Source organism: Rhincodon typus, chromosome 29, assembly GCF_021869965.1.
Source record: "Rhincodon typus isolate 14 chromosome 29, sRhiTyp1.1, whole genome shotgun sequence".
Classification (NCBI taxonomy): Eukaryota; Metazoa; Chordata; class Chondrichthyes; order Orectolobiformes; family Rhincodontidae; genus Rhincodon; species Rhincodon typus.
The window spans coordinates 28,483,287-28,507,828 of NC_063360.1; the positions used below are offsets into that span (position 1 = coordinate 28,483,287).

A 24,542-nucleotide genomic window follows, 5' to 3' on the forward strand; every position below is an offset into this window, starting at 1 on the left:
TCCAGGAATGTCAGAGGCTGAGGGGTGACCTTATAGAGTTTTATAAAATCATGAGGGGCATGGATAGGGTAAATAGGCAAGGTCTTTTCCCTGGGATGAGGGAGTCCAAAACTAGAGGGCATAGGTTTAAGGTGAGAAGGGAAAGACATAAAAGGGACCTAAGGGGCAACTTCTTTCATATAGAGGGTGGTACATGTATGAAATGAGCTGCCAGAGGAAGTGGTGGAGGCTGGTACAATTACATTTAAAAGGTATCTGGATGGGTATATGAATAGGAAGGGTTTAGAGGGATATGGGCCAAATACTGTCAAATGGGACTAGATTTATTTTGGATACCTGGTTGGCATAGACGAGTTGGACCGAAGGCTCTGTTTCCGTGCTATATATCTCTATGAATCTATAACTCTATCCATACCCCTCATGATTTTATGAACTTCTATAAGGTCACCTCTCAACCTCCTATGCTCCAGTGAAAAAATGTCTCAGCCTATCCAGCCTTTCTTTATAAGCCAAACCTTCAATATCCGACAACGTCCTGGTAAATCTCTGAACTCTCTCTAGCTTAAAAATATCCTTCCTATAACTCAGTGACCAGAATTGGACACAGTATTCCAGAAGAGGCCTCACCAGTGTCCTGTACAACCTCAACACGACTTCCCAACTCCTATACTCAAAGGACTGAGCTAACATTTTCAAAGCAAAATAATTTAGTTAAATATTTGATGCCAGGAATTTTGAAAATGTTTACTTAATGGTAATCCTGATTTCAGTTAGCTTTAACCATGCAATTCTACTCCTAATTACATTAACATTTCGTAAAAATATGGACGAAAAGTCTTTGCACACCAGAAATACACACAGAAATAGAGATATAGAATTGGAACTTATTTACTAATTAGAGGAAAACCTCATACAAAATTCATGATATGTACATTTGTTATCAAGTAATCACCATGACCACACCAATTGTGTTTAAATCCTCAGATATTAAAAGAGGCAAGTACAGAGATAGTGAACACATTGGTTTTGATCCTCCAGAATTCCCTAGATTTTGGAACAGTTTCCATGGATTAGAAGGTAATAAATGCAATTATATTATTCAAAAAAGCAGTGAGAGAAAACAAGGAACTGGAGGTCAGTTAACCTGGCGTCATTGGTACAGAAAATGCCAGGATCTAACATTCAGTAAAAGATTATGGAATGCTTTGAAAAGGCTAGGTCCTGTCAACATTTTTTATAGTAATGTACAGCCAATTGTTATAGTCTGTAAAGTTGTAATTACATTTTATATATAACACTCTTCTTGTTAGACCAGAAGAAGCCTGCTCTCTCACACACTAGAACATGCAAGCCCCAAAAGAACACAAAAACAGAGAATAGAGATGGCAGCATACATAGCATCAGGGATTGGTAGATATATATTAGCATGGATGAGCATTGACCAACAAATAACAAAGCAAGAATAAATTGATCACTTTTAGTTTAACAACTGCAAAGACCAGCTATTTACAATCTTTACAGGTAGTTTAGATTATGTTCAAGTTTGCTGAGAATAAGAAGTAAGGTGGGAAAGTAAGCTGTGAGAAGGGATCAAAGAGGCTGCAAAGGGATATAAATAGATTAAGTGACTGAGTAAGAATATGGTATTTGAAATATCGTGCAGGGATATATGAAGATATCCACAATAGAAAAAAATGAAGAGAAAAACAGATTTTTTAAAAAGGTGAGAGTAAGAAATGTTCATATTCAGAGAGATATGGCTGTTATGGTCCATCAATCAGAGAAAGTTAACATGCTGATTCAGTAAGCAAATGGTATGTTAGCTGTTATTATGCAGGGGTTGGAATATATGAGTGAAGCAGTCTTACAGTAATTGTACAGTACAAGATGATAACTCCTACAGTACAATGTTTTAGTCTTCTTACCCAAGGAAAGATAAACTTGCTTTGCAGAAAGTGCAAATGACTCATTGTTGCTTAGTCAAATTCCTGAAACAGCCTTCCTAAAACACTGTGGGTGTAACCTACAGCACATGGACTGCAGGGGCTGAAGAAGGCAATTTGTTATCACTTTCTAAAGGACAATGAGCAATGGTAATAAACGCTGACCCTGCCAGCAATGGTCAAATCCCACGGATCAAACATAAGGAAAACTAGGCTGAATTTTGAGAATAAGAGATTGCTCTATGAGGAACATTTCGGTAGAGAAGTCCTTTATTCCCTGGAATTGTGAGAAAAGACATGTGATTTCATTGAAACATAAAAATTTCTTAAAGGACTTGACAGGTTAGATGCTAAGAAGTTATGTCTCCTGGCAAAGAAGAAAGTTTAGAATTAGAAGTCACACTCCCAGGATAAGGGGTCAGTCACTTGGGACTTAAAAGAGGACAAATTCCTTCACTCAATGTGCACCTTTGGAATTCTGTAGAGAACTGTGGATGCTCAGTAGTTGAATATATTCAGTTGGACATGGCTAACTTTTGAGTTGTAATGGATTTAAGGGACCTATAGTTTGGGAATAGAGTTGAGATAGAAGATCAATAATGATCACAATGATAGAACAGCCTTGAAAGTCCAAAGGACCTCAGCAATTCTTATATCTATTGAACACTTGTCCTTACCATACCCTTAGCTGGAATGTGAGGTAATGACTATTCTCTTCAGCTGAGCTATGAGACAGTAGTGGAAGAGAGTCTGGAAATTCTATCAGTCTCCTCTCCATGGACTTGTGTCAGGGAGCAGCACTCACATCAAAAACTACCTGCGATATGTAATCATTTTGTTTCAGCTAAAATAAAGTCTATGAACATTAAGATGGTGAAGTAAAAGAAGATGGGAAAGATTTGGAAGGAATTATGTTAAAACCCATGTTAAACTACTTTCCTTTTCAAATGCTGCCTGACCTGACACATAAACAATTCTTTCTTGTATTGTTTCCATTGACTTGAAGGTAAGCAATGATGTGTTAAAGAGTGGGTTGGGAAGTCCCCACTAGACACAGCTCCATTTTAGCTAATGGTGTTCTTCTGTTTCAATTGAAATTTTGTGTTAATATTTTACTATCTTTATAAACAGCTTTTTTTTTATTTTCTAAACCACCAGAAAGTATTCAAAGTATATTTGTGGTTAAATAATTGCATTCTTCAACAATTAATCAACATGTTCACAAATATCTTGAGAGAAATGTTTCCTAGTGCAATGTACCTTCCCTTATATAGTCAATAGAATTACTATTACTGGATTATCAGTAATGATTTCCTGTAAAGGTCGGTATGTCCACCAACTAGAAATTCCTGCTTTATCCTCTACAGTTATCAATGGGAGGAATTTCAAAAGTCATTTTTTGAACAATAGCTAATGCTTGGCTATCCCGGTTAACCACGAGCTACTTAAAAGTTGCCCATTTGCGGTGTCTCATCAAAATCACATTCTTCCAATTACAGAGCAACACCTACATATATCCTGAGTTTCCAACACTGCTGCTGAGTCCTAACCCATACCTTCAACATCAGGTATTGACTTAGCAAATGGTTCCTTTACTAACATCCCTCTGGCAAACTGCCTGCTCTCTGTCCTGTTTCTTACGACATCTAATAACCCTCTCACATTAACCATGGCCAAATTCCACTCCTCGTTCTGAAGAAGGATCACAGGATACAAAACATTAACTCTGTTTGTCTCCACAGATGTGGCCAGACCTGCTGTGTCCTCCAGCAATTTCAGTTTTTGTCTAAATACATTTCAAGATCCTCAGTTTCAAATACCATAACATATTCTGCCACTCTGAACTTCTCCAGTTGTGCAAAGCTCACTTTACCCAACAACCCTCTCAAATTAAGTTTGATTCCGACTCCCCTTGCTTCAACACAATAGGATTAAATATAAATACTACACTTTTGACCTCAATAGTTCTCTTCTAAACTTTTCACAACTTTTTTTACACAGAGGGTGGTACGCATATGGATGAGCTGTCAGCAGAAGTGGTTGAGGCAGGTACATTAACAACATTTAAAAGGCATTTGGACAAATACATGGATAGGAAAGGTTTAGAAGGATATGGGTCAAGTGCAGGGAAATGGGGTTAGCATGGATGGACATTTTGGTCAGCATGGACCAGTTTGGGCCGAAGGGCCTGTCTCAATGGTGGAGGACTGTATGACTCTATGATAATGACTCTAAAATCCTATCTCCCTTTTTGTTGTCAAAGGTTTCCTAAGACAAATACTAAAACAAACAAAAATGAAAGGTGGCTCAAACATGGGTTTCAAAATAAATTAGGGATAGATTAGATCCAAGGAGAAGAAATATAAAATTGCCAGAAAAAGCAACAAGCCTGAGGATTGGGAGCATTTTGTAACTCAACAAAGGAGGAGAAAAGTTTGATTAAGAGGGGATAAAAGAGTATAAGAGAAAAATTGCAGAGAACATAGATACTGTCTGTAAGAACTTCTTTAAATATGTGAAAAGAGAAAGGTTAGTAAAGACAAATATAGGATCCTTACGATTGAAAGCTAGATAATTATAATGGTGAACAAGGAAGTTGTGGAATAATTGAACATATTTTCTGTGTTCAGAAAAGAAGGCACAAATAACCTCCCAGAAATATTAATGAACTAAAGATCTTTTAAGAAGGCAAAATTGAAAGAAATCAGAATTAGTAGTAAAATGGTGCTAGGGAAATTAATGGGGTTAATCTGAGGCATTTGATAAAGGAAGTAGCCCCGGAAATATTGAATATATTGGTTGTCATCTTCCAAAACTCTATAGATTCTGCAGTAGTTCCTATGATTGGAGGGTGGTAAATGTAACCCCAATAATTAAAACAAGGAGGGAGAGAAAATTATAGATGAGTAAGCCTAACATCAATCATGGGGAAAATGCTACAGCATTATAAAAGACAAGATAACAGAGTATTTAGAAAGCATTAATGGAATTGGACAAATCCAGCATGGGTTTAAGAAATTGCAGTCATGCTTAACAAATCAACTGGAGTTCTTTGTGGATGTAACTAGTAGAATAGATATGGGAGAATGATTGGATGTGGTGTATTTGGATTTTCAGAAGCTTTTTGATAATTCTCTTTATAAAGTTAAAGAGCAGGAGTAAGCCATTCAGTCCTTCCAGCCTGCTCTGCTGTTCAGTGAGATCACGGCTGATCTTCTAACTTAATGCCACGTTCTCACTTTCGCCCCAGCTCCATTGATGCCCTCAAAATCTAAAAAGAATTCATCTTTCTTGAGTGTATTCAGTGACTTGGCCTCCACAGCCTTCAGTGGTGGAGAATTCCTCATGTTCACTACCCTTTCAGTGAAAAAGATTGTCCTCATCTCAGTCCTAAATAGTCCACCTTATGTCCTGAGTCCCTGGTTCCAGACTCTAACCAGGGAATCCACCTTCTCAGTATCTGGTTTGTCCAGCCCCATAAGAATTTGACACATTTTGATCAGATCCTCTTTCATCCTTCTAAACTCTACTGAATGCAAACTGTCTCTCCTCATAGGTCAGTCCTGCCATCCATGGTATCAGCCTAGAGAACCTCTACTGCACTCCGTATATGGCAAGAATATCCTTTCTTAGGTAGGGTGACCAAAACTTCATGCAGTATGCCAGCTGTGGTCTCACCAAGTCTCTGTATAACTGCATTAAGACATTCTCCTTCAGAACTTAAATCCTCTTGCAATGAAAGTCAATATTTCATTTACTTTTCTAATTGCTTGATATTCCTTATAATATCTAATACCCCTCTCACACTAACCACAACCAAACTCACTTCCTAGTTCTGAAGCTGGATCATAGGACTCTGTTTCTCTCCACAGATGTTGCCAGACCTGCTGAGTTTCTCCAGCAGTTTCTGTTTTTGGCTTGTACCAATCTCCGCTGGTTGTCTAAATGCATGTCAAGATCCTCAGTTTCAAATACCGTAACATATTTTGCCCACTCTGAATTTCTCCGGGTGTACAAAGCTCACTCCTGCCTGTCTACTTTCATTGACTGACGTATATGGACACCATTTGTACCTCTACACTTTCCAATATTTCAACATTTAAACAGTACTCTGCCTTCCTGTTTTGCACTAAGTGTATCGGTTTGTAGTTAGCCATGTTGTACTGAATCTGCTCTGTGTTTGCCCACTTGCACAACTTTTCTAAATCACCTTGAAGCCTCCTTCTTCACAACTACTCCCAGTTGTGTGTCATCAGGAAACTTGGAAATGTTTCATTTGGTTCCTTTGTCCAATAAATATATATACCGTGAGTAGCTGTGTCCCCTAACACTGATCCTTGCCACACTTCATCAGTCACTGCCTGCTGCTTAGAAAAAAATTTATTCCCACTGTCTGTTTCCTGTCTGTCAACCAATTCTCAATCCATGTCTATCTATTACCCCACATCCCATGTGCTTAGTTTCTATGTTTACCTCTTTGACCATGAAGTTGACACCTCCATTTATGCCTCTGTCTCTATGTTGTGAGGTGTTTTGAAACACTTTCCAGGTGACAACTTTCTTATGAATACAAGTTACCTTAACACTTTGTTGAGGAAATTGCTTTCTGCAATGAACTTTTCAGCCCTGGGAGTTGGATTCAAATCCAATCCAGATTTAGGGAGTGAATATTTCCACTGATTTCTAGCTATGAGGCTATTGGCAGTGTCATTCAGACAGGCTTATGATTAGTTGGTGTAATGGGGAGGCGATGATGTTGCAGGAAGCATTGCCTTTCTCCAGTTCAGTCGAAGATCTATTCCTACTTTTGGCTCAAGCAGCAGGCACAGGGCAGCAGTTGCATTGTTATCACTTTAATTCCTCTCAACTCAACTTTTTATTCTTAATTTGGCCTATTATGCCCCTTTTCACCCTGCATCACAACCTTTTTAATTATTCGCTCATGGGACCTGAATGTCTCTGCCTGGGCCATCATTTATTGCCTGTTCCGAGTTACTCTTGTGAAGGGGGTGGTGAGCTGCCTTATTGAACCGCTGCAGTCCCTGTGCTGTGGGTTGGCCCACAATGCTGTTAGGGAGGGACCTACAGGATATTGACCCAGCGATAGTGAAGGAACGGCGATGTATTTCCCAGTCATGGTGGTGAGTGGCTTGGAGGGGAACTTGCAGGTGTTGGTGTTCCCATGTATCTGCTGCCCTTTGTCCTTCTTGACGGAAATTCTGTGGCTTTTGGAGGTGATGTCGAAGGAGCTTTGGTAAATTTCTGTAGTAGATCCTGTTATTTAATCACCCCCATCTCCCACACCGTCAACAGGCCTTCCTTGAAACGTTAATTGTTTTGTTCTCCACATATGCTACCCAATTTATTGAGAACTTACAATACATTCTGTTTCTAAGGTATATTGTGAGGTTGTACAGAGCTTGCTTCAATCTGTATCAAACTGTACTATTCCTGGTTCAGCTGGGGATTTGTTGGTGCTAACATCGGAAAGTGTTCCATTCGCAACGTTTCTGAAGAAGGGTCTAGGCCCAAAACGTCAGCCTTCCTGCTCCTCTGGTGCTGCTTGGCCTGCTGTGTTCATCCAGCTCTACACCTTGTTGTCTCACATTCCCAACATTGATATTCACGAGTGTGAAAAATACCAGAAAGGCTCATTGGGCAATAACATAAAATAATGTCTGGTCTTTGAATGAAGATATCACATCCTTAGTATTATTGAGCATGGAAGAAGTACTTCAATACTGTCTGGTTTCAATATAAAGGGAAAAAATAGCACTGATAACCTTTCAGGATGTTAAGCGTTTTGTCTTTCTGTCGTCTCCAGTACAATCCTTCTTACTGAACAGAATAATTCAGAAGTGAAACAAGAATGGCTAGTATGATGTGATCTCAGAAGCCTGACTGTTCCGGTGGATGTATAGAACTTAAAAGAGAAATACTTTATAAATAAGGTCCCAAATGAAATATTTCCCTTTCTATCTCCCTTTCCATGCTGTTTGTTGTCACAGCTGATAAATGCTGGCTACCTGAACTAATATGCTTTACTTGCAAAAGGAGATAGAGGATATACGGTGTGAGATTACCCACTTGAGATTGCCTGGCAAGAAAATAATTTAATCTGAGCAATTGCTTCATTCTGCCAAACAGGTAATATTTCTGTCAGGATCCTATTCTTTGTTGCACATACAACTTAATATCGAAACAAAATTGCCTGTTGTCATTGAGGTTCCCTGACCTCATCTTCCTCCTTTTTCCCACTATCTCTTGTTTATAGCTACATTCTGCAGTGAAAAGCCTTATCTTTGACGGTACATCATTCGTTCCAAAATTTATGAAAACATTTCAATATTTTAACAAGAAACCTGTCCCATGAACCAGAAGGCAGCATATTCAAAACAAAATGTTTTTGAGGATGTGGGCCTTACTGCAAAGGCCTCATTTGTTACCTACTCTAATTACCCTGACAACATGCTGGTGTGCCTTCTCCATATGAACCACTGCGGTGCTGATGGTAATGGCTTTCCCACAATGGTGCCAGACAAAGGATTCCAGGACAGTGCCCCAACACCAATAAAGGAGCTGGAAGCACACTGGGTGAGTGTAACCTGGAGGTGATGGTGTTTCCAAGGTGCCCTTGTCCCTATTGGAGAAGCTATGCGGGTGTGAGGGACTGTTGAAGTAGCATTGGCAGGTGCTGCTGTGCATCATATAGAGAATGCATTCTCTAACACCAGCAATGGAACAGGTTGATGGACACCATTGGCAGGGACACCATTAAATAAAACTATAATATGGGGTGAGTCTGGCCTTTTGGCCAGCTCAATGTGTCAAACTCCTGTCTGCCTTTTTGAGGTGAACATTAAAAATTTCATGGAGCTGTTTGAGAGTCAGCAACCAGTTCTCCGGGTGTCTGGCTAACATTCCTGCTCAAATAACACCTAAAACAAAAGATTAACTGTTCATTCATCACTTGCTGTTGTGGGATATTGATAGGAAGAAATGACTATCGTCTTTACCATGTGATTTTTTTTTAATTAATGTTGGCACCAATCTTCAACCAATGCAGTCTCTCAAAAGGTTTGTCTGGCAGACAAACCACTGGATTGATTTTAAGAATTCATCCTATTCTTATTTATTAGGATGCTATCCAGAAGAATGGAAACTGTTTATATATAGACGGCAGAAACATCATTTCATAAAATAGGCAATTCAATCCCAAAATAGAACAATCTAAAATTATGAGACTTACATTGACCGTATTTTTTAACATTATTTGTTCCGATCTTACCTTATTCTCCGGCAGCTGATATTGTATATTCAACGTGTCCATAGCTCTCACAATGGACTGTACTGCAGTGATAATGTTCTGAAAGACCAACTTTGCAAAGGCTTTTCTGTCTTCCTCTGAGTATCCAGACCCATGGATGATTCTCATCTGTTTGATGAATGTGCTCTTGCCACTTTCTCCAGTGCCTGATGTAAAAGAGACAGTGAGGTACAAATTTGATTGTTCAATTGTGACAGATCGCGGAAAACTGTCAAAGCAGCCATGAGGAGCAGTGTATTGTTCTGTTGTATTGTCTTGCGCAAAACTTTGCTACACGGTGAGTCCCTGGTTTCAGAGACAAGCTGGCGTCAGAAAGACAGGGCCACAAAGGGAGATGTTTGTTGATGGAAAGGAAAGGGAAGGGAAATTCAGAGAAGCCTAGACCTTGGTGCATGTCTCCAGCCTGCTGTGTCCACTTGGAAAGGTAGAATGTTGTGTCAGGAGACAGGTGAGCTACAGAGCTCTGAGGGTATAATTAGTAAGAGGCTTTCTGTCAGGGTGGAGATTGACATTTATGGCCCTTTATTTCTGGGATCCCGGGGTAAGCAAAGGATTCATCGTGCTAGACGAGCATTCTTAAGATCAAGCATTCTTAAGATCAAGCATACAACTCATATTATGGCAAACTATGAAATGGAATCATTATTTGTGTGCAAGCACCAGAAACAAAAAACAATAAAAGCTGCTAGATTGTCTAAAATACATGATGCAAAGTAACTAACCAATGTGACTCCTGTTAAAAAAAAAACTCATTGCCATCTTCTTAGGTCAACTACAAGTGGATAATAAATGCCAGCCTAGCCAACTGTGACCCACTTGGTTACACTTTTGCCTCTAAGTCAGAGTCCTTGAGTACAAAATCCAGGCTGACGCTCCAAACATCAAAACTAGAAGTGAATTGGAAAGGGAAATGAGTGTAACTTTCAGTGCTTTGTTGGTAATCTAGTACACAATTGTAGAGCAGAAAACTGCATTACTATCTCATGTTGTTGTGGTAGGGGGACAAGTCACTTTACTTCACAGCAATGCAGCTGGAACACTTTGAGATATTTCTGATGTTTCTTTGGTCACTGTGAGGGTTCTTGTGGTGCAGTCCTCGTGTCCATACATCTGACCTCGGAATCCTAAATTCAAGTCCTGCCTTCTTTAGAGGTGTCTAATTAAGATAAAGTCACCGTAGTCAAACCGAACCATTGAGCTGTTCTCTCATCAGACAGACTGGTGGTGTGTTAACCTGAGGGTTACAAAGTATCAGGCGAGGGGAGAGTTTACAAAGGAGAGTCTTTCATGGTAACCTCAGCCAGTGTGGGAATTGAACCCATGCTGTTAGTATCCCTCTGCATTACAAACCAGCCATTCAGCTATCTGAGTAATAACATCTCTGAACAAGTTGACGAGAAAGTATCTGCTTTTTTGGTTTCTTTCCTTCTTCAGGTTCTAGGTGCACAAACTGTCAAGTGACCTTTTCTGATCAATATTCTAAAGTTAATAAATGAGGTCAATTTATTTGAAATCCAACTCATCTACTGCATTTGATAGACATCGCTCGTTGCACATAAATACACACTCAGAGTAATGAGACACATCTCCAACTAAAGTAAATACAATCGAACTGTATGCAATATTTGTGTTATACTCTACGCACAAAATGTTGTGTATGGCCCATTTGTGAAAACAGGGTTTGCAATGCAATCTTACCCTGCATCCGATCAAAGCAATGCAGGCAGATTTCAAACGTAGAGCTGTGCCCACTCATCTCCATGACTGTGATAAGGCCCATCGTTTCAAGTGGGATTGTATTCTAGCAGTGGCAGGAGTTGGGACATTCCCCGAATGTGCTCCTTACAAAGAAGAAAGAGACTCAATGGAGCTGCAGGTCACAGAGTGTTCCCAGGTTTCTATGATCCAGCTTTGGAGGCCTTAGTAGAAAAGAGTAAAGATCATATTTCTTCAGGAGCCAAGGATATCCTGTACACATTGGATTGGGAGCAGGTACCCACAAAGTCCAATGTGAAGAATCTAGCCCCAGAGACATGTCTACAATGCCAGAAATATTCAGTGACCTGACATAAGTAGTTAAGATCAACCAAATGCATTTTCAAACATAATGTCCAACCCACCACACCACCAACCTCACCCACTAAGCGATGCACTACATCCCCATTTGCTCAGCATCTCTCTGTTAAGACTCATGACTAGCTTGCCTCTTCTCTTTTTCATTCTCTCACACTTGACAATTCAGAAAGCCTCACACTCAGATCTCACTGCTTCCATTTAAATCTAGCTCGGCCAGTAGCATCATCGAAACACATTCCAAGTCTCTCACCAACACTCTTCCCTCTCTCATTGGACAAGGTGACACACAACAGATAGGAGCAGCTAAAAACTGGTGGGGGTAGACATGACTGCATCTTCAGAAATGCTCTGAAGATGTCATACCAGACATGAAACATTAACTCTTTTTCTTTCCACAGATACTGCCAGACCTGCTGAGTTTCTCCAGCCTTCTATGTAGACGTTTGTAATTTCTCAAGTGCTGTTTTCTCTTTTGCACAATTCTATGTTATCTTCTGCCTACTTGATTCAGGATTTAAAGCCACCAGTAGTTGATCTGCATTGTTATCAATCTTTGCTCACATGGTATTTTCTTAGCCTTTGAATTCCTAGTACAGAATGTCGAATGGACTATTTTCATTTGGACCTTTCCAGCCAAAAATACAAAGATATTGAAGCAGAGCAACTGCATTTCTATACAGCTTGGGATGGCAGGAAGGAGAGGGGAAAAAATTTCCACAGATTCCAGATGCACAACTGGATTGTTCAACTCTGTCAGAAAGGAACTGATCAGTTTGAGGCTAGAGAGATAATCAGATTTGAAGATTAACAATGTAAAGATAATTTAAGCCTTACCCCATCATTATGGTGACATGTGAGAAGAATATTGGCTGTGGAAGTTGGGAGGACAAGAGTTGAGACGTTGACCTTTTTGATATTTTCAAAACATTCATTTTGTGAAATTACACCTTGCATCAGGGGACATACAGGTGGAATGGAGCCTAGGAAAGGGTAGATTGTGCATAAGCTGGTGGGAGCAAACTTGATAAACTGAATGGGACGTACCCTTTACATTATTAGTCTGCCATTCGTCAGTCTTTCTGAAAGTGGTGCAGTGAAAGCCAAATCATGGATGGGGGGAAATTGCCCAAGTATCAGTCTTAAGTGAAGCCCCTCTGAACCCAACGTACCAAAGTGATTCAGTGATTGAAAAAATGTTTTTATATTACAATTTGTCTTGATCTTCGCAAAGCAACATGGCATTTTCTATCGCAAGAAGTGGCAGCTTTTTTGGTGCCATTAATGTTGGTGCAGGTCATAGCAACGGCGTATCCCATGCTTTGCATACCATTACACATTTCATTTTTAAACATTAAAGAGTGATCAGATGAAAGATGGTGTCCAATCTCATTTGTGTTAAAATCTTCCTTGATACATACTTATTCAGGATGTGGGTGAGACCATTTGCAGACAATAATCTGTCATTGCTATGGTAACTACCTCACCTTCACTGTTTATCGTGTGGAAGATGATGCAGGGCCTGGTCTTATTCAATCCAGCTGTCCGTCACATTTTAGCCCAGTATCTCTACCGGGGTGACTCCCCTCTCCTGCAGGGTGGGACTGGAGATTGCCGTACGCCACATTAGCAGCCATTCTTTCACACTTCCTCTCATGAGAGAATGATGTTGTTGGAGTTTCAGGGTGGCAGGGGTGGGGGGGGGGGGATTATTTTGGGATTTACAGCCCATAATTCTGTAAGTTTCAAAGTCATTATTGTAAGGGATGACGATAGTGTAAAAGCTGTGTCTAAATTGGGAGAAGGTGAATTTCAATCTCATTAGGCAGGATCTGGCAAACGTAGACTGGGAGCAGCTACTTGCAGGTAAGTCTACATTTGGAAAGAGTGTGTCTTTTAACAGTAGTATAGTGACAATTCAAGGCCAGCGTGTTCCTCTAAGAGTAAATTGCAAGGGCAGCATGTCCAGCTAACCCTGGATGTCAAAGGATATTGAGAGTTTGATAAAGAAAAAGAAGGAAGCGTATGTCAGGTTCAGCACATTAAAAACAGAGGAGGCCCTTCAAAAGTATAGAGAGTGTAAGGCATAGTTTACAAAAGAAATTAGGAGGGTAAAGAGGGGTCATGAAATATCTTTCCAGATAGGATCATGAAAACCCAACGGTTCTTCATAAGTACACTTAGAGTAAAAGGATTACAGGGGAAAAGTGGGACCTATTAGAGACAAAAGAGGAACCTGTATGTGGAGACAGTGGATGTGGGTGAGATCTTAAATGAATACTTTTCATCTGTATTCACAGAGGAGACATTGTAGCCATGGATTTCAGTTGGGATGGTGAGATTCTACAAAACATTAAGGTTTAAAAGGAGGGGATATTAGATATTTTAGCAGGCATAAAGGTGCATATATCCCAGGGCATGATAACATGTGTTCCAGTCTGTTATAGGAGGAGATTGCTAGGCACTGGTGGAGATATTTAATGAAGTGCCAGATGACTGGAGGATAACTAATGTGGTTCAAGAAGGGCAGCAGGGATAGGTCAGTTAATTACAGACCGGTTAGTCTGATGGCAGTGGTAGACAATTAATTGGAAAAAATTCTGAGAGACAGGATTAATCAATACTTGGATAGGCGGGGATAGTCAGCATGGATTTGTTCGAGGGAGATCCTGTTTGGCTGATTTAGTTTTTTCAAAAAGTAACTAAATGTATTGATGGAAGGTAGTGCAGTTGATGTGCTTTCCATTGACTTCAGTAAGGCCTTTGCCAAGGTCCCACATGGAAGGCTGTGTGAAAGAGGCCATGGACTCCAAGGCAAGTTGGCAAACTGGATCCAAAATTGGCTTGCAAGCAGGAGGCAAAGGGTGATGATGCAGCATTGCTTTTGTGATTGGAAGCTTGTGGCCAGTTGTACCACAGCATTTGGTGCTGGCACCCTTGCTGTTAGTTAAGTACATTAATGACTTGGATGTGAACGTAGAAGGTATAAGCAGTAAGTTTGCAGATGACACAAAAATTGGACGGGTCTCAGGCTACGGCCTGATATTGATCAGCTGGTAATTAGGGCAGAGAAATGGCGGATGGAATTTAATCCTGATAAGTGTGAGGTGATGCATTTTGGGAGGGCTAATAAGAGAAGGATATAAACAATGAATGGTAGATCCCTCGGGAATATGAGGGACAAAGGAACCTTGATGTACAAGTCCATAGATCCTTGAAGGTGACAGAACATGTAGGCAGTGTGGTGAAGAATGGGATCCTGAAGAACAGGATGCTTGCCTTTAATAGCCGGGTGTAGAATATAGGAGCAAGGAAGGCTTGTCACAAATTTATAAGACATTGGTTAAGCCACAGATGGAATACTGTATTAGTTCTTGTTGCCACACTACTGAGAGATTGCACTGGAGAGGTTGCAGAGGAGATTCACCCGGACGTTGCCTGGGATGGAAACTCTCAGTTATAGGGAGAGACTGGATAGGCTGGGTTTGTTTTCCGGGAGGCGGGGGGTGGGGGGGTGGGGAAGGCGGGTACTGGGGATTTGATTGAGGTATAGAAAATTATGAGGGACATAGACAGGGATCCTGACAATCTCTACCCCATGTCAGTTGTGTCTAAGACCAGAGGGCATAAGTTTAAGGTGAGGAATAAGTGGTTCAGAGGAAATCTGAGAAAAATGTTGTTCATCCAGAGGGTACTGGAAATATGTAATGTGCTGCCTGAGAGGGTGGTTGGAGGCAGGTCCTCTCGCAATATGTAAGAAGCATCTGCATGAACACTTAAAACGTGACATAGTGGGCTATGGAGCAAGTGCAGGTAAATGGGATTAGTGTTGTTTGGTGCTTGTAGGCTGGCACAGATATGGTGAGCTGAAGGCCTGTTTCTATGCTGTATAACTGTACGATTCTAATGCTGCCTTGTCAAACTGTTCCAGTCTTCAGAATGGCCATCAAACCTGATGGTGGAATCTCCCACTCCTCAGCAATGTCCACTTTGCAGTGCCACTTTTGTATTTGTTATAACAAATTCACTTTGTCACCAGTCAACAGCACCCTTAACTTTCTCAAAGAGTTTGCACTTTAGAGTGGCATAACTCCACTCCAAGTGGTTGCCATGGTCATATGAAAAACTGACACAAGTTCTGCTAGTCTAGAGTTAACCAATTAACTGGAACTTCGGTTTATCATTTATTGGGTTTCCTATTCAGCCTGCAACAATGGCTAACAACATGCCACTGCTGGAGTTTGAGGTTGTCCAACTTAGACTCATTGTGATTTCATTGTACTTTCAATTTTTGTCGGTTGTCAAAGATATTGGTTTTCAAACTGGATGTTTGTTATGTTACGTTAGCAATGTGTATTGTACCAATTTACACTTGCACAACAAAGGAGTCAAATAATGTCTCAAGGAAATGGAAGCAGGAATTTACAGCATTCGATTTCAGCTGCCAGAAGGTTTCACCAGTGCTTGAGGCTGATGGAGGGCAGCCAGTACACTTTGTATTTTCAAACAAGTGCATGACAACGAGAGAACTTGTTAAACTGCATTGTGTTCCCTCAAGTCATTAAAAGGAAGCAGGTAGCCGAATGTGACACTGATGGAGTTAAAGACATTTATGTGAAGCAATTACTGGCCAAGGCAAGTGTTTCTCATCACTGTCTCTGGCCCTTCCCACTTCCCTGCTGGGAAGTCCATATGAACCTTGAGTAGGGGCAGGTTCCTGCTTTGCTGTATAATGTCCTACAGTCAAGTTGCTACCTATTCCCAGTTTCACTGCCTGTGCTCAGATGTAAAATGTGAAGTATCAGAGACATCTTACATAAACATATCTCCGACTGAGTCAAAATCATTTGGAGGTGGTAGAAAGAGCCAAAAATATATTTATTTTTTACACTTAGGCATTTTGGGATTACCCTGCCAGAAAACCAGGCTATTCTATCCATCTATTGTTTATGATACGTTCAGGCCTCCTGCCATTTTTCTTATCTAAAGCTACCACTGAATCTCTCTGTTTCCTTCTTACCATATAATTTTTTAAAATTCATCTGTGTTGTGTGGGGATCGCTGTCTGGGCCAGCATTTATTGCCCGTCCCTAGCTGCCCTCAAGAAGGTGGTGGTGAGCTGCCTTCTTGAACCGCTGCGGTCCATGTGCTGTGGGTTGATCCACAATGCCATTAGGGAGGGAATTCCAGGATTTTGACCCAGTGACAGTGAAAGAACGTGGTTAATTTCCTCTTAAATATAACTACACTCTTCACATCAGCATTTCCTGTCGTTCTGAGTCATACCTTCTCACCGCCTTCTGGATTTTTTTTTCTAAACTCCTCTTTGGATTTCTTGGTGACTGTTTTATGTGGATAGCCTCCTGTTACATCCATCCCCACATGTGGAAACATTCCCTCTGCGTGCACTCTGTCAAAATGTTTCATAATTTATAGGACATCTCTTAGATCACCCCACAGCACTTTTTCCTTCAAAAGTGAAGGGACCCAGCCTGTCAATCCTCTCCTGATACACATACCAGTACATTTTTTGTGTCATCTTTCTGATTCTTCCTTGTATCCTTTTCAGTGCCTCTATATTATTTTATAATATGGTGACCAGAACTGCATGCAGTGCTCTAATTGTGGTCTAACAAATGTTTAATGTGGATTTAGTATGACTACCATGTTTGGATTGGCTTTCATCATGGTCTTGCTAACCTGTGATGCAACCTTCAGGATTGATGTACTTGCACTCCAAGGCTCTTCTGCTCCTCTACCTCATCTTGATCTGAACTTTCCAAGTGATGCATGAGCTCTGTATCTTCCTAATGAAATGTATCATCTCACATCTAACTGTGCTGAACTTCATTTGGCAATTAACTGCCCATTGTTAACGTCCTCCGGTAATTTGTTGCACCCATCCTCAGTTTAGACTCTGACCAAAAGTGGTGTTATCCATGAACATAGTATCTGTGTTTTTGATTCCGAAGTGCAAATCATTAATATAACAGTATAACAGAATAACAGTAGTCTCAGGACTGATTCTCCTCGGGGCAGCAGTTGCCACTTTCTGCCACCATGAATAACTCAGTTTCTTCCATCTCTCTGATTTGAAGCCAGCTAACAATCCCTTCTGTCTATTTTCTTTCACCTTATTCATTAATTTATATGGGGGACTTCATCAAAGTCAAAAATCCAGATAAACTAAATGTCCCATTACCATTAGCTGATTTCTCTATTATTACGTCAAAAGTTAATAAAATGAATAATTAATATTAAAGTTAATTGATTATTGAAAATAATAATCAATAAGATAATAAAAATAATAAGGACTTTTCTTTTGAAATTCATTCTTCTATTCATCATTGTATTTCTTATTTCTAGATGTTCTTTTATCCGTTAGAATGGATTGCACTGTTTTTCCCACCACTGATGTCGGGCTAGCAAGTCTGGTGCAGTGACATTGTCCCTACCTTTGGACCAGAAGGCCCAGATTCAGGATCTACTTGTTCCAGAGTTGTGTTATGCCATCTCGGTACAGGTGGATTAGAAAATATCTATAATTGCACTTCTCACGTATCAGTGCTCTGGTACTAAACAGTTTCCCGATGAATTATTAACCATGTGTTGTAATATCACTGTTACTGCTTTCCTAGGTTATCTTGAAACATTTGGACACAGCCCAAAAGGACCAGGGTTTTTTTTTCCACTTTCTGTTTGCTCATTTTATTCAATACAACCCTTCTTTTACACACACTCATCTCTTTTATCATCTCGCATTCAATGACATGTCTACCTGTTCCATCTGTCTGGCAAATGATGCAGTAAAATAATTATTTAATATTGCTGCCATCTCTCTATAGCTGGATGTGGTACTATCCTGTCTATCTCTTAATGATCCTACATCCATCGTAGCCTTGCTTTTTTGGGATGTGCCAGCGAAATATGTAACTGTTTTGCTTTATGTTTCTCTTTGTCTCTCTTTGCCTGAATTGTTTTCCTTTACTTTTGTTCTAATCTCTCTGTATTCTCTCTCATGAAGCGCTCCTCTACTCTCTATGTAACTAACATATGCTTCTTTCCTAACACTCCATAGTTCCTCGACCAACATTAATAAAGGGGCAAACATAAATAAGCAGTTTCTAACCTCAGTTGATCCTTGGGCAATACCACTTCCTGTGTGGGGGCAGGAGGGGAAGTGGGCTAGTGTATAATTTTACACCACTGTTCAGTGTACTGGTTTGACAGCAACATCTCTACCCCTGGGCCTTTTCCCTGCAAGCCAAATTTGGAGAGGAATGACTATTCAACTTGCAACAAACAGGTATGCTTCTTAAGATAATTAAAAGGCCAATTAATGTCAATGATCAGGAGTTGTCAAGAACCGCTCAGTCCTGACTGCCTGCCTTTCTTCCCTGGCCACATTCATGCCCTTAGAGAGAGAGCAGTCAGTGTCCACCAATATCCTCAAAGTTTTCAGAAAGAGTTGGGCATTGCGGGCGTTGAGCTGCATTATTTCCCCTAGTAACTCTATTTTGATGGAATACCATCCCTCTCTTCCTAGCCTCCTCAATTTTAGTCATTGTCGTACTGCCTGTGGTGGGAAATTAGAATCGCAGAATCTCTACAGTGAGGAAAGAGACCATTTGATTCATCAGGTCTGCACCAACCCTCTGAAGGGCATCCCACCCAGACCCTATCCCAGTAACCCCACCCCCCACCATTTACCATGGCTAATCCATCCAACGTTCCCATCCCTGGATACTACAGGGCAGTTTTTCAAAGTACTAACAATCCATCTATTGCTGGTGCAGTATTGATGAAGTAGGTGCCAATCTTTCAGACAAGATATAAGCTAAGGTGTTTTGCTGTGAAGTAGGAATAAAAATCTCATGACTCCTTTCTCAAGCAGTACACCCGATGTCCAAAGAAGCTCTACACATACGTTAAGGGCAAAAGAGTAACTAGGGAGAGAACAGGGCCCATTAAAGCTCAACAAGGCTGGCTATGTGTGGTACCACAAATGATGGATGAGATACTAAATGAGTATTTTGCGACATATTTACTGTGGAGAAAAATATGGAAGCTAGAGGACTCGGAGAAATAAACAGTGATATCTTGAAACATGTTCATATTACAGAGGAGGAAGAGCTCGCCATCTTTAAAGGTAGATAAATCCCCAGGACCTGATTAAGTGTATCCCAGAACTTTGTGAGAAACTAGAGAAGTGATTGCTGGGCCTCTTGCTGAGACATTTGTAACATCGATACACACAGGTGAGGTGACAGAAGTCTAGAGGATGGCAAATGTGGTGCCATTATTTTAAAAAGGTGGTTAAGGAAAAGTCACGGAACTACAGACCGGTGAGCCTGACATCGGTGGTGGTCAAGCTGTTGGAGGAAATCCTGAGAAACATGATTTACATGTATTTGGAAAGACAGGGACTGATTAGGGATAGTCAACGTGGCTTTGTGCGTGGGAAATCGTATCTCACTAACTTGAGTTTTTTGAAGAAGTGACAAAGAAGATTGATTAAGGTAGAGTGATGGACATTGTCTGTATGGATTTCAGCAAGGCGTTCGACAAGGTTCTGCATAGTAGACTGGTGAACAAGGTTAGATCACATGGAATACAGGGAGAGTTAGCCATTTGGATACAAAATTGGCTTGTACATAGGAGAAAGGTGGTGGAGAGTTGTTTTTCGGACTATAGGCCTGTGATCAGCCGTGCACCATAAGGACCGATGTTGGGCCCAGTGCTTTTTGTCATTTATATAAATGATTTGGATGTGAATATAGGAAGAATAGTTAGTAAGTTTGCAAATGATACCAAAATTGCTGGTTGTAGTGGTCGGTGATGAAGGTTATCTCAGAGTACAATGGGACCTTGATCAGATGGGCTGATGGGCTGAGAAGTGGCAGATGGAGTTTAATTTAGATAAGTGTAAGGTGTGCATTTTGGAAAGATAAAAATGGGACAGGACTTATACACTTATTGGTAAAGTCCTGGAGAGTGTTGCTGAGCAAAGAGACCCTGAAGTGCAGGATCATAGTTCCTTGAAAGTGGTATCGCAGGTAGACAGGACGGTTAAGAAAGCACTTGGTATGCTTACCTTTTTTGATCAGTGCATTGACTATAGGAGTTAGGAGGTTATGCTGTGGATGTACAGGACATTGGTTAGGCTACTTTTGGATTACTGCGTTCAGTTCTGGTCTCCTTGCTATAGTGTTTAGGAATGGTTCAGAAAAGATTTACAAGGATGTTGACGGGATTGGAGGGTTTGAGCTATAGGGAGAATCTGAAAAGGCTGGGGCTATTTTCCCTGGAGCATTAGAGGCTGAGATGTGACCTTATAGAGGTTTATAAAATCATGAGGGGCATGGACCGGGTGAATAGTCAAGGACTTATTCCCAGGGAAGGGCAGTCCAAAACTAGAGGGCATAGGTTGAAGGGGTTATGGGAAAGATTTAAAAAGGACCAAAGGGACAACTTTTTCATGCAGTGGGTGGTGTGTGTAAGGAATGAACTGCCAAAGGAAGTGGTGGAGGCTGGTACAATTACAATATTTAAAAGGCACCTGGATGGGTATATGAATAGGAAGGGTTTGGAGGGATATGGGCCAGTTGCTGGCAAATGGGACTAGATTAATTTAGGATATCTGGTCAGCATGAATGAGTTGGGCAGAAGGTTCTGTTTCTATGCTGTACAGCTCTATGACTCTAAGTACTTCTTTGACAGTAAAGCACTTTCAATGATCCTGAAATCCACAACAGAAAAGCAAATTCACATCTCTTTCTCCCTCCGTGTGATACCTTTATTCACAGCTGATTTAAAGATGATGTTACAATTACTGTTGTTTGTCATCTTGGGATTGTATCTTGAACATGGATATGAAGGGATCACCTATGGACAGCAATGATAAACCCAGCCTTTGAGGCTAATTGTGCCTGAAATTCCCACCACATGCAGAGTTCTCGCAATAGGAGTGCAATTTTATAAACTTTAAACTGCAAGGCGAAAATCTAAAATCTGAAGATCATGCCTTGCATTCCACTTTAAGATGCAATGAAACTTTGGCAAACTTCTCCCTCTGTTCTGAAAGAAAAAGTTCAGCGAACATTTCTAAACTCCTTATAAAATATGAAGCAGTGTTATTAATGAATAAGTGAATAAATGGAAGTGTTTTAAGTTCAGGGTGAAACAGAGAGATTGCACCAAATCACCTGATTTTCCACTTACCGAGAACTATGAGTTTGAGTTCTCTCATTTGCTTCTTTTTCAGCTGCTTTGTTTCTTGGTCAATTTTTTTGCTGACAGCCAATGCAAATTTTTCATCCTCTGACAGACAACAGTAACAGCGACAGCAAGACAGATAATGCAGACACGAGGCCATACTCTGGTAGAGAGACTTATGCTCACATTGAAACTAGCCAAAGGCTAAGAAACCTCACTGAACTTCACCAGATACTTAAAACTAACTCAAACAACAAATCTGCCAGTTAGAACGGAGTCACATTTGGTCTGACTTGGTCTTCTTTAATCCAACATCAATCACAGTATGTTTGTTCCTGAAGTAAATCCCAACATTCAAATGACAAAAGAGAGAGAATCAGACAATCTCCTTTGAAACTTAATGTGCGGAAGAAAACTGCAACAATTTGATGGGATTTAAAGTGCCAAGAATCTGGGCCACGCCTAATCTGAAGTCATATTTAATTCGTAGTTACATGGATGAGTGCTATCAGCTTATTCAGACTAACACTGGCTGGCAATACATTGTTTAGAAACGTATAGAGGCCGATAAGACCATTACAGTAGAGTAGAATTTACTGTAAATAGAACCTTGTGAAAAATGAACAAGATAAAAATGAGTCAATTTTACTTCTCTCAAATATTGTAGACATGGTAACTTAATAGTTGAACTGCATCAAAACTGGGAGAGAAACTAAGCTTTGTATTTGAAAATATGGGTGAGTAAATTCAGAGCTGGTCAAAAATTTGAATTAAATGTCATCAGAATTTGCTCCCTATCTCAGTGTTCGGTGATGCCTTGATTGTAACTCACTGTGATACCCTGGCAGAAAAATGCAATCAAAGCACATAAAATCTTCGCAGTACATCATTGAATTCAGAATTCTCCTGATTTTACACTTTCACAGATGCAACAGTACCTCAGAAAAAGTGTGTTTCTGAGGAGGAGGAGGTAGACGAGAAGGAAGGTGAAAGAGGAAGGGTGAGGCAAAGGGTAGGAAAGGGATGTGAGGTGATGAAGAAGGGAAAGAAGAAGGAGAAAGAAGAGGGAAGGCAGGATAATGGGAAGGAGGAGGAAGTGGAGGCAGAAAATGAGTGCACCAGGTCATCGGATTTTGATGAATATCATCCTAGGGTCTTAAAAAAGGTGGCCAAGGTAGGAGATTGCAAAATTCTCTAGATTCTAATAAAATTCAATCAGACCGGAAAGCAGCAAATATAAGTCCTCTATTCAAAAAGGAACAGAAGCACACAACAGGAAACAATGGACCAGTTTGATTGATATCTGTCATGGGCAAGGTCCAAGAATGAATCACTAAGGAGTTTATAGCTGGATACCAAAAAAATGAAGGTAATTGAGATAAGTGAGCATGAATGTTTGAAAGGCAAATCAAGGTGAACCAATTTATTGGAGTCCTTTGAAGGAATGACATATGATGTAGTTATAGGGAACTCATTGATGATTTCCAAAAGGCATTTGAAAAGTTGCTACATAAATGTAATTGTGAAAAGTAGAAGCACATGGCAAAGGGAGGTAATAAACTAGCACGGATAAAACTGCCACAAAAAGTTGTAAATCTGAGGATGGGGAATTTTATAATTCACTAAAGGAGAACCAAGAAATTAATAAAGAAAAAAAAAAATAAAATATGAATGCAAAATAGCAAGAAACTTAAACACAGGTTGTAAAAGCTTCTGCAGGTATATAAAAAGAGAAATGTTAGCAAAGACAAATATGGGCCTGCAGATTAGAAGATTGAAAATGTAACCTCACTGTTTAGGAAAGGAGGGAGAGGGAAATCAGGGTACAATAGACCTGTTAGCTTGACAGCAATAGTAGGAAAAATACTCAAATCTACTATAAAGAATGTGGTTCCTGGATATTTAGAAAATAATTGTCTGATTGAACAGATAAGACAGAATCTTATCGATGGGTGGAACAGGTTCAAGAATGGTTTCTGCTCTTAATTTGTATGTTATATATTTGTAACAATTATTTGAATCACAATTAATCCATCTGATGTCCACCACATACAAAGGAAAAAGCTTCCATAGGACCAGAATGCCCATTCAGGCTTAAAGTACTTGCAGTTTATTGTGGGCAGGTCGTTCTGTCAGTAATAAAATAGTTTATAAGAGTAAGTATTTTCCATTACTAATGTGATGCCTGTCAGTTTCTGTAAGCTTCTTGAGCATCTAACAGGAAATATTTACATTGTTTTCTCATGGCAATAGATAAAATGATGACACATAGGGAGGTATTATTTAATAAAGATAATTGTTATGATACAAATACTTATGGCTATTTGTAATTCCTTTTCAGGCTGATGAAACTAACAGTGTGAAAAAGTAGTTGCATCCAACACGTATGATTTAAATTAAGATAGAGCACCTCTCGACTGAATGGAGCAAAGAGAATGCTAGAAACACTCAACAGCTCAGACACTATCACTGAAGAGTGAAACAAATGCAATGGACAGCTTTTTACTATGTACTTAAGGACCTGACCCATAATCACACAGGGCTCGAGCCCACGCATACCACCAGTGAGACCACCTCGGGGATCTTTTGGGACAGAAGGCAGATTACAAGTACTGCCAATCAGAGAACCAGCTGTCCTGAATCCTCAGTAATCAACCTAATGAGGAATCAGTACTAAGGCTGGTTGGAGACCTCCGAATGGGTGACAGCTCTCGATGAGGTTTCGTGGTGCTTGATTCCGGGATGGTCTACCACTGGCCAGTGCAGTGCTCGGTTGGCATTTAATGCCCGACCCCTTTCCAAACAGAGTCATGGGTAAGACCTCCATCATCACCATTAAACATAGCATGATGATACAAATGCATGTTTATCCAAAATTGTCACAAACACAATACCCCAAGCAATCAGCAGTATCCTGTCTCTGTTTCCATCCTTCAGTTAGTATATAGCTAACTTTACACCTGTTCCAGTCGTTCCTCCAGGCA

At 40.3% G+C, this 24,542-nt stretch overlaps 1 protein-coding gene across 1 annotated transcript in view; it reads right to left on the reverse strand.

The window, feature by feature from the left end:
• The window catches only part of LOC109914421 (guanine nucleotide-binding protein subunit alpha-11-like), a 43,212-nt gene extending 21,267 nt beyond the window's left edge, over nt 1-21,945 (reverse strand). Inside the window, exons 1-2 of the mRNA XM_048614244.1 lie at nt 21,565-21,945; nt 9,232-9,416 (exon numbers count right to left, since the gene is read on the reverse strand). Of these exons, the coding sequence (XP_048470201.1) occupies nt 9,232-9,416; nt 21,565-21,718 (339 nt within the window). The 5' untranslated portion in view covers nt 21,719-21,945. The remainder of the gene's footprint in view (nt 1-9,231; nt 9,417-21,564) is intronic.
• Between the last annotated feature and the right edge of the window lie 2,597 nt (nt 21,946-24,542).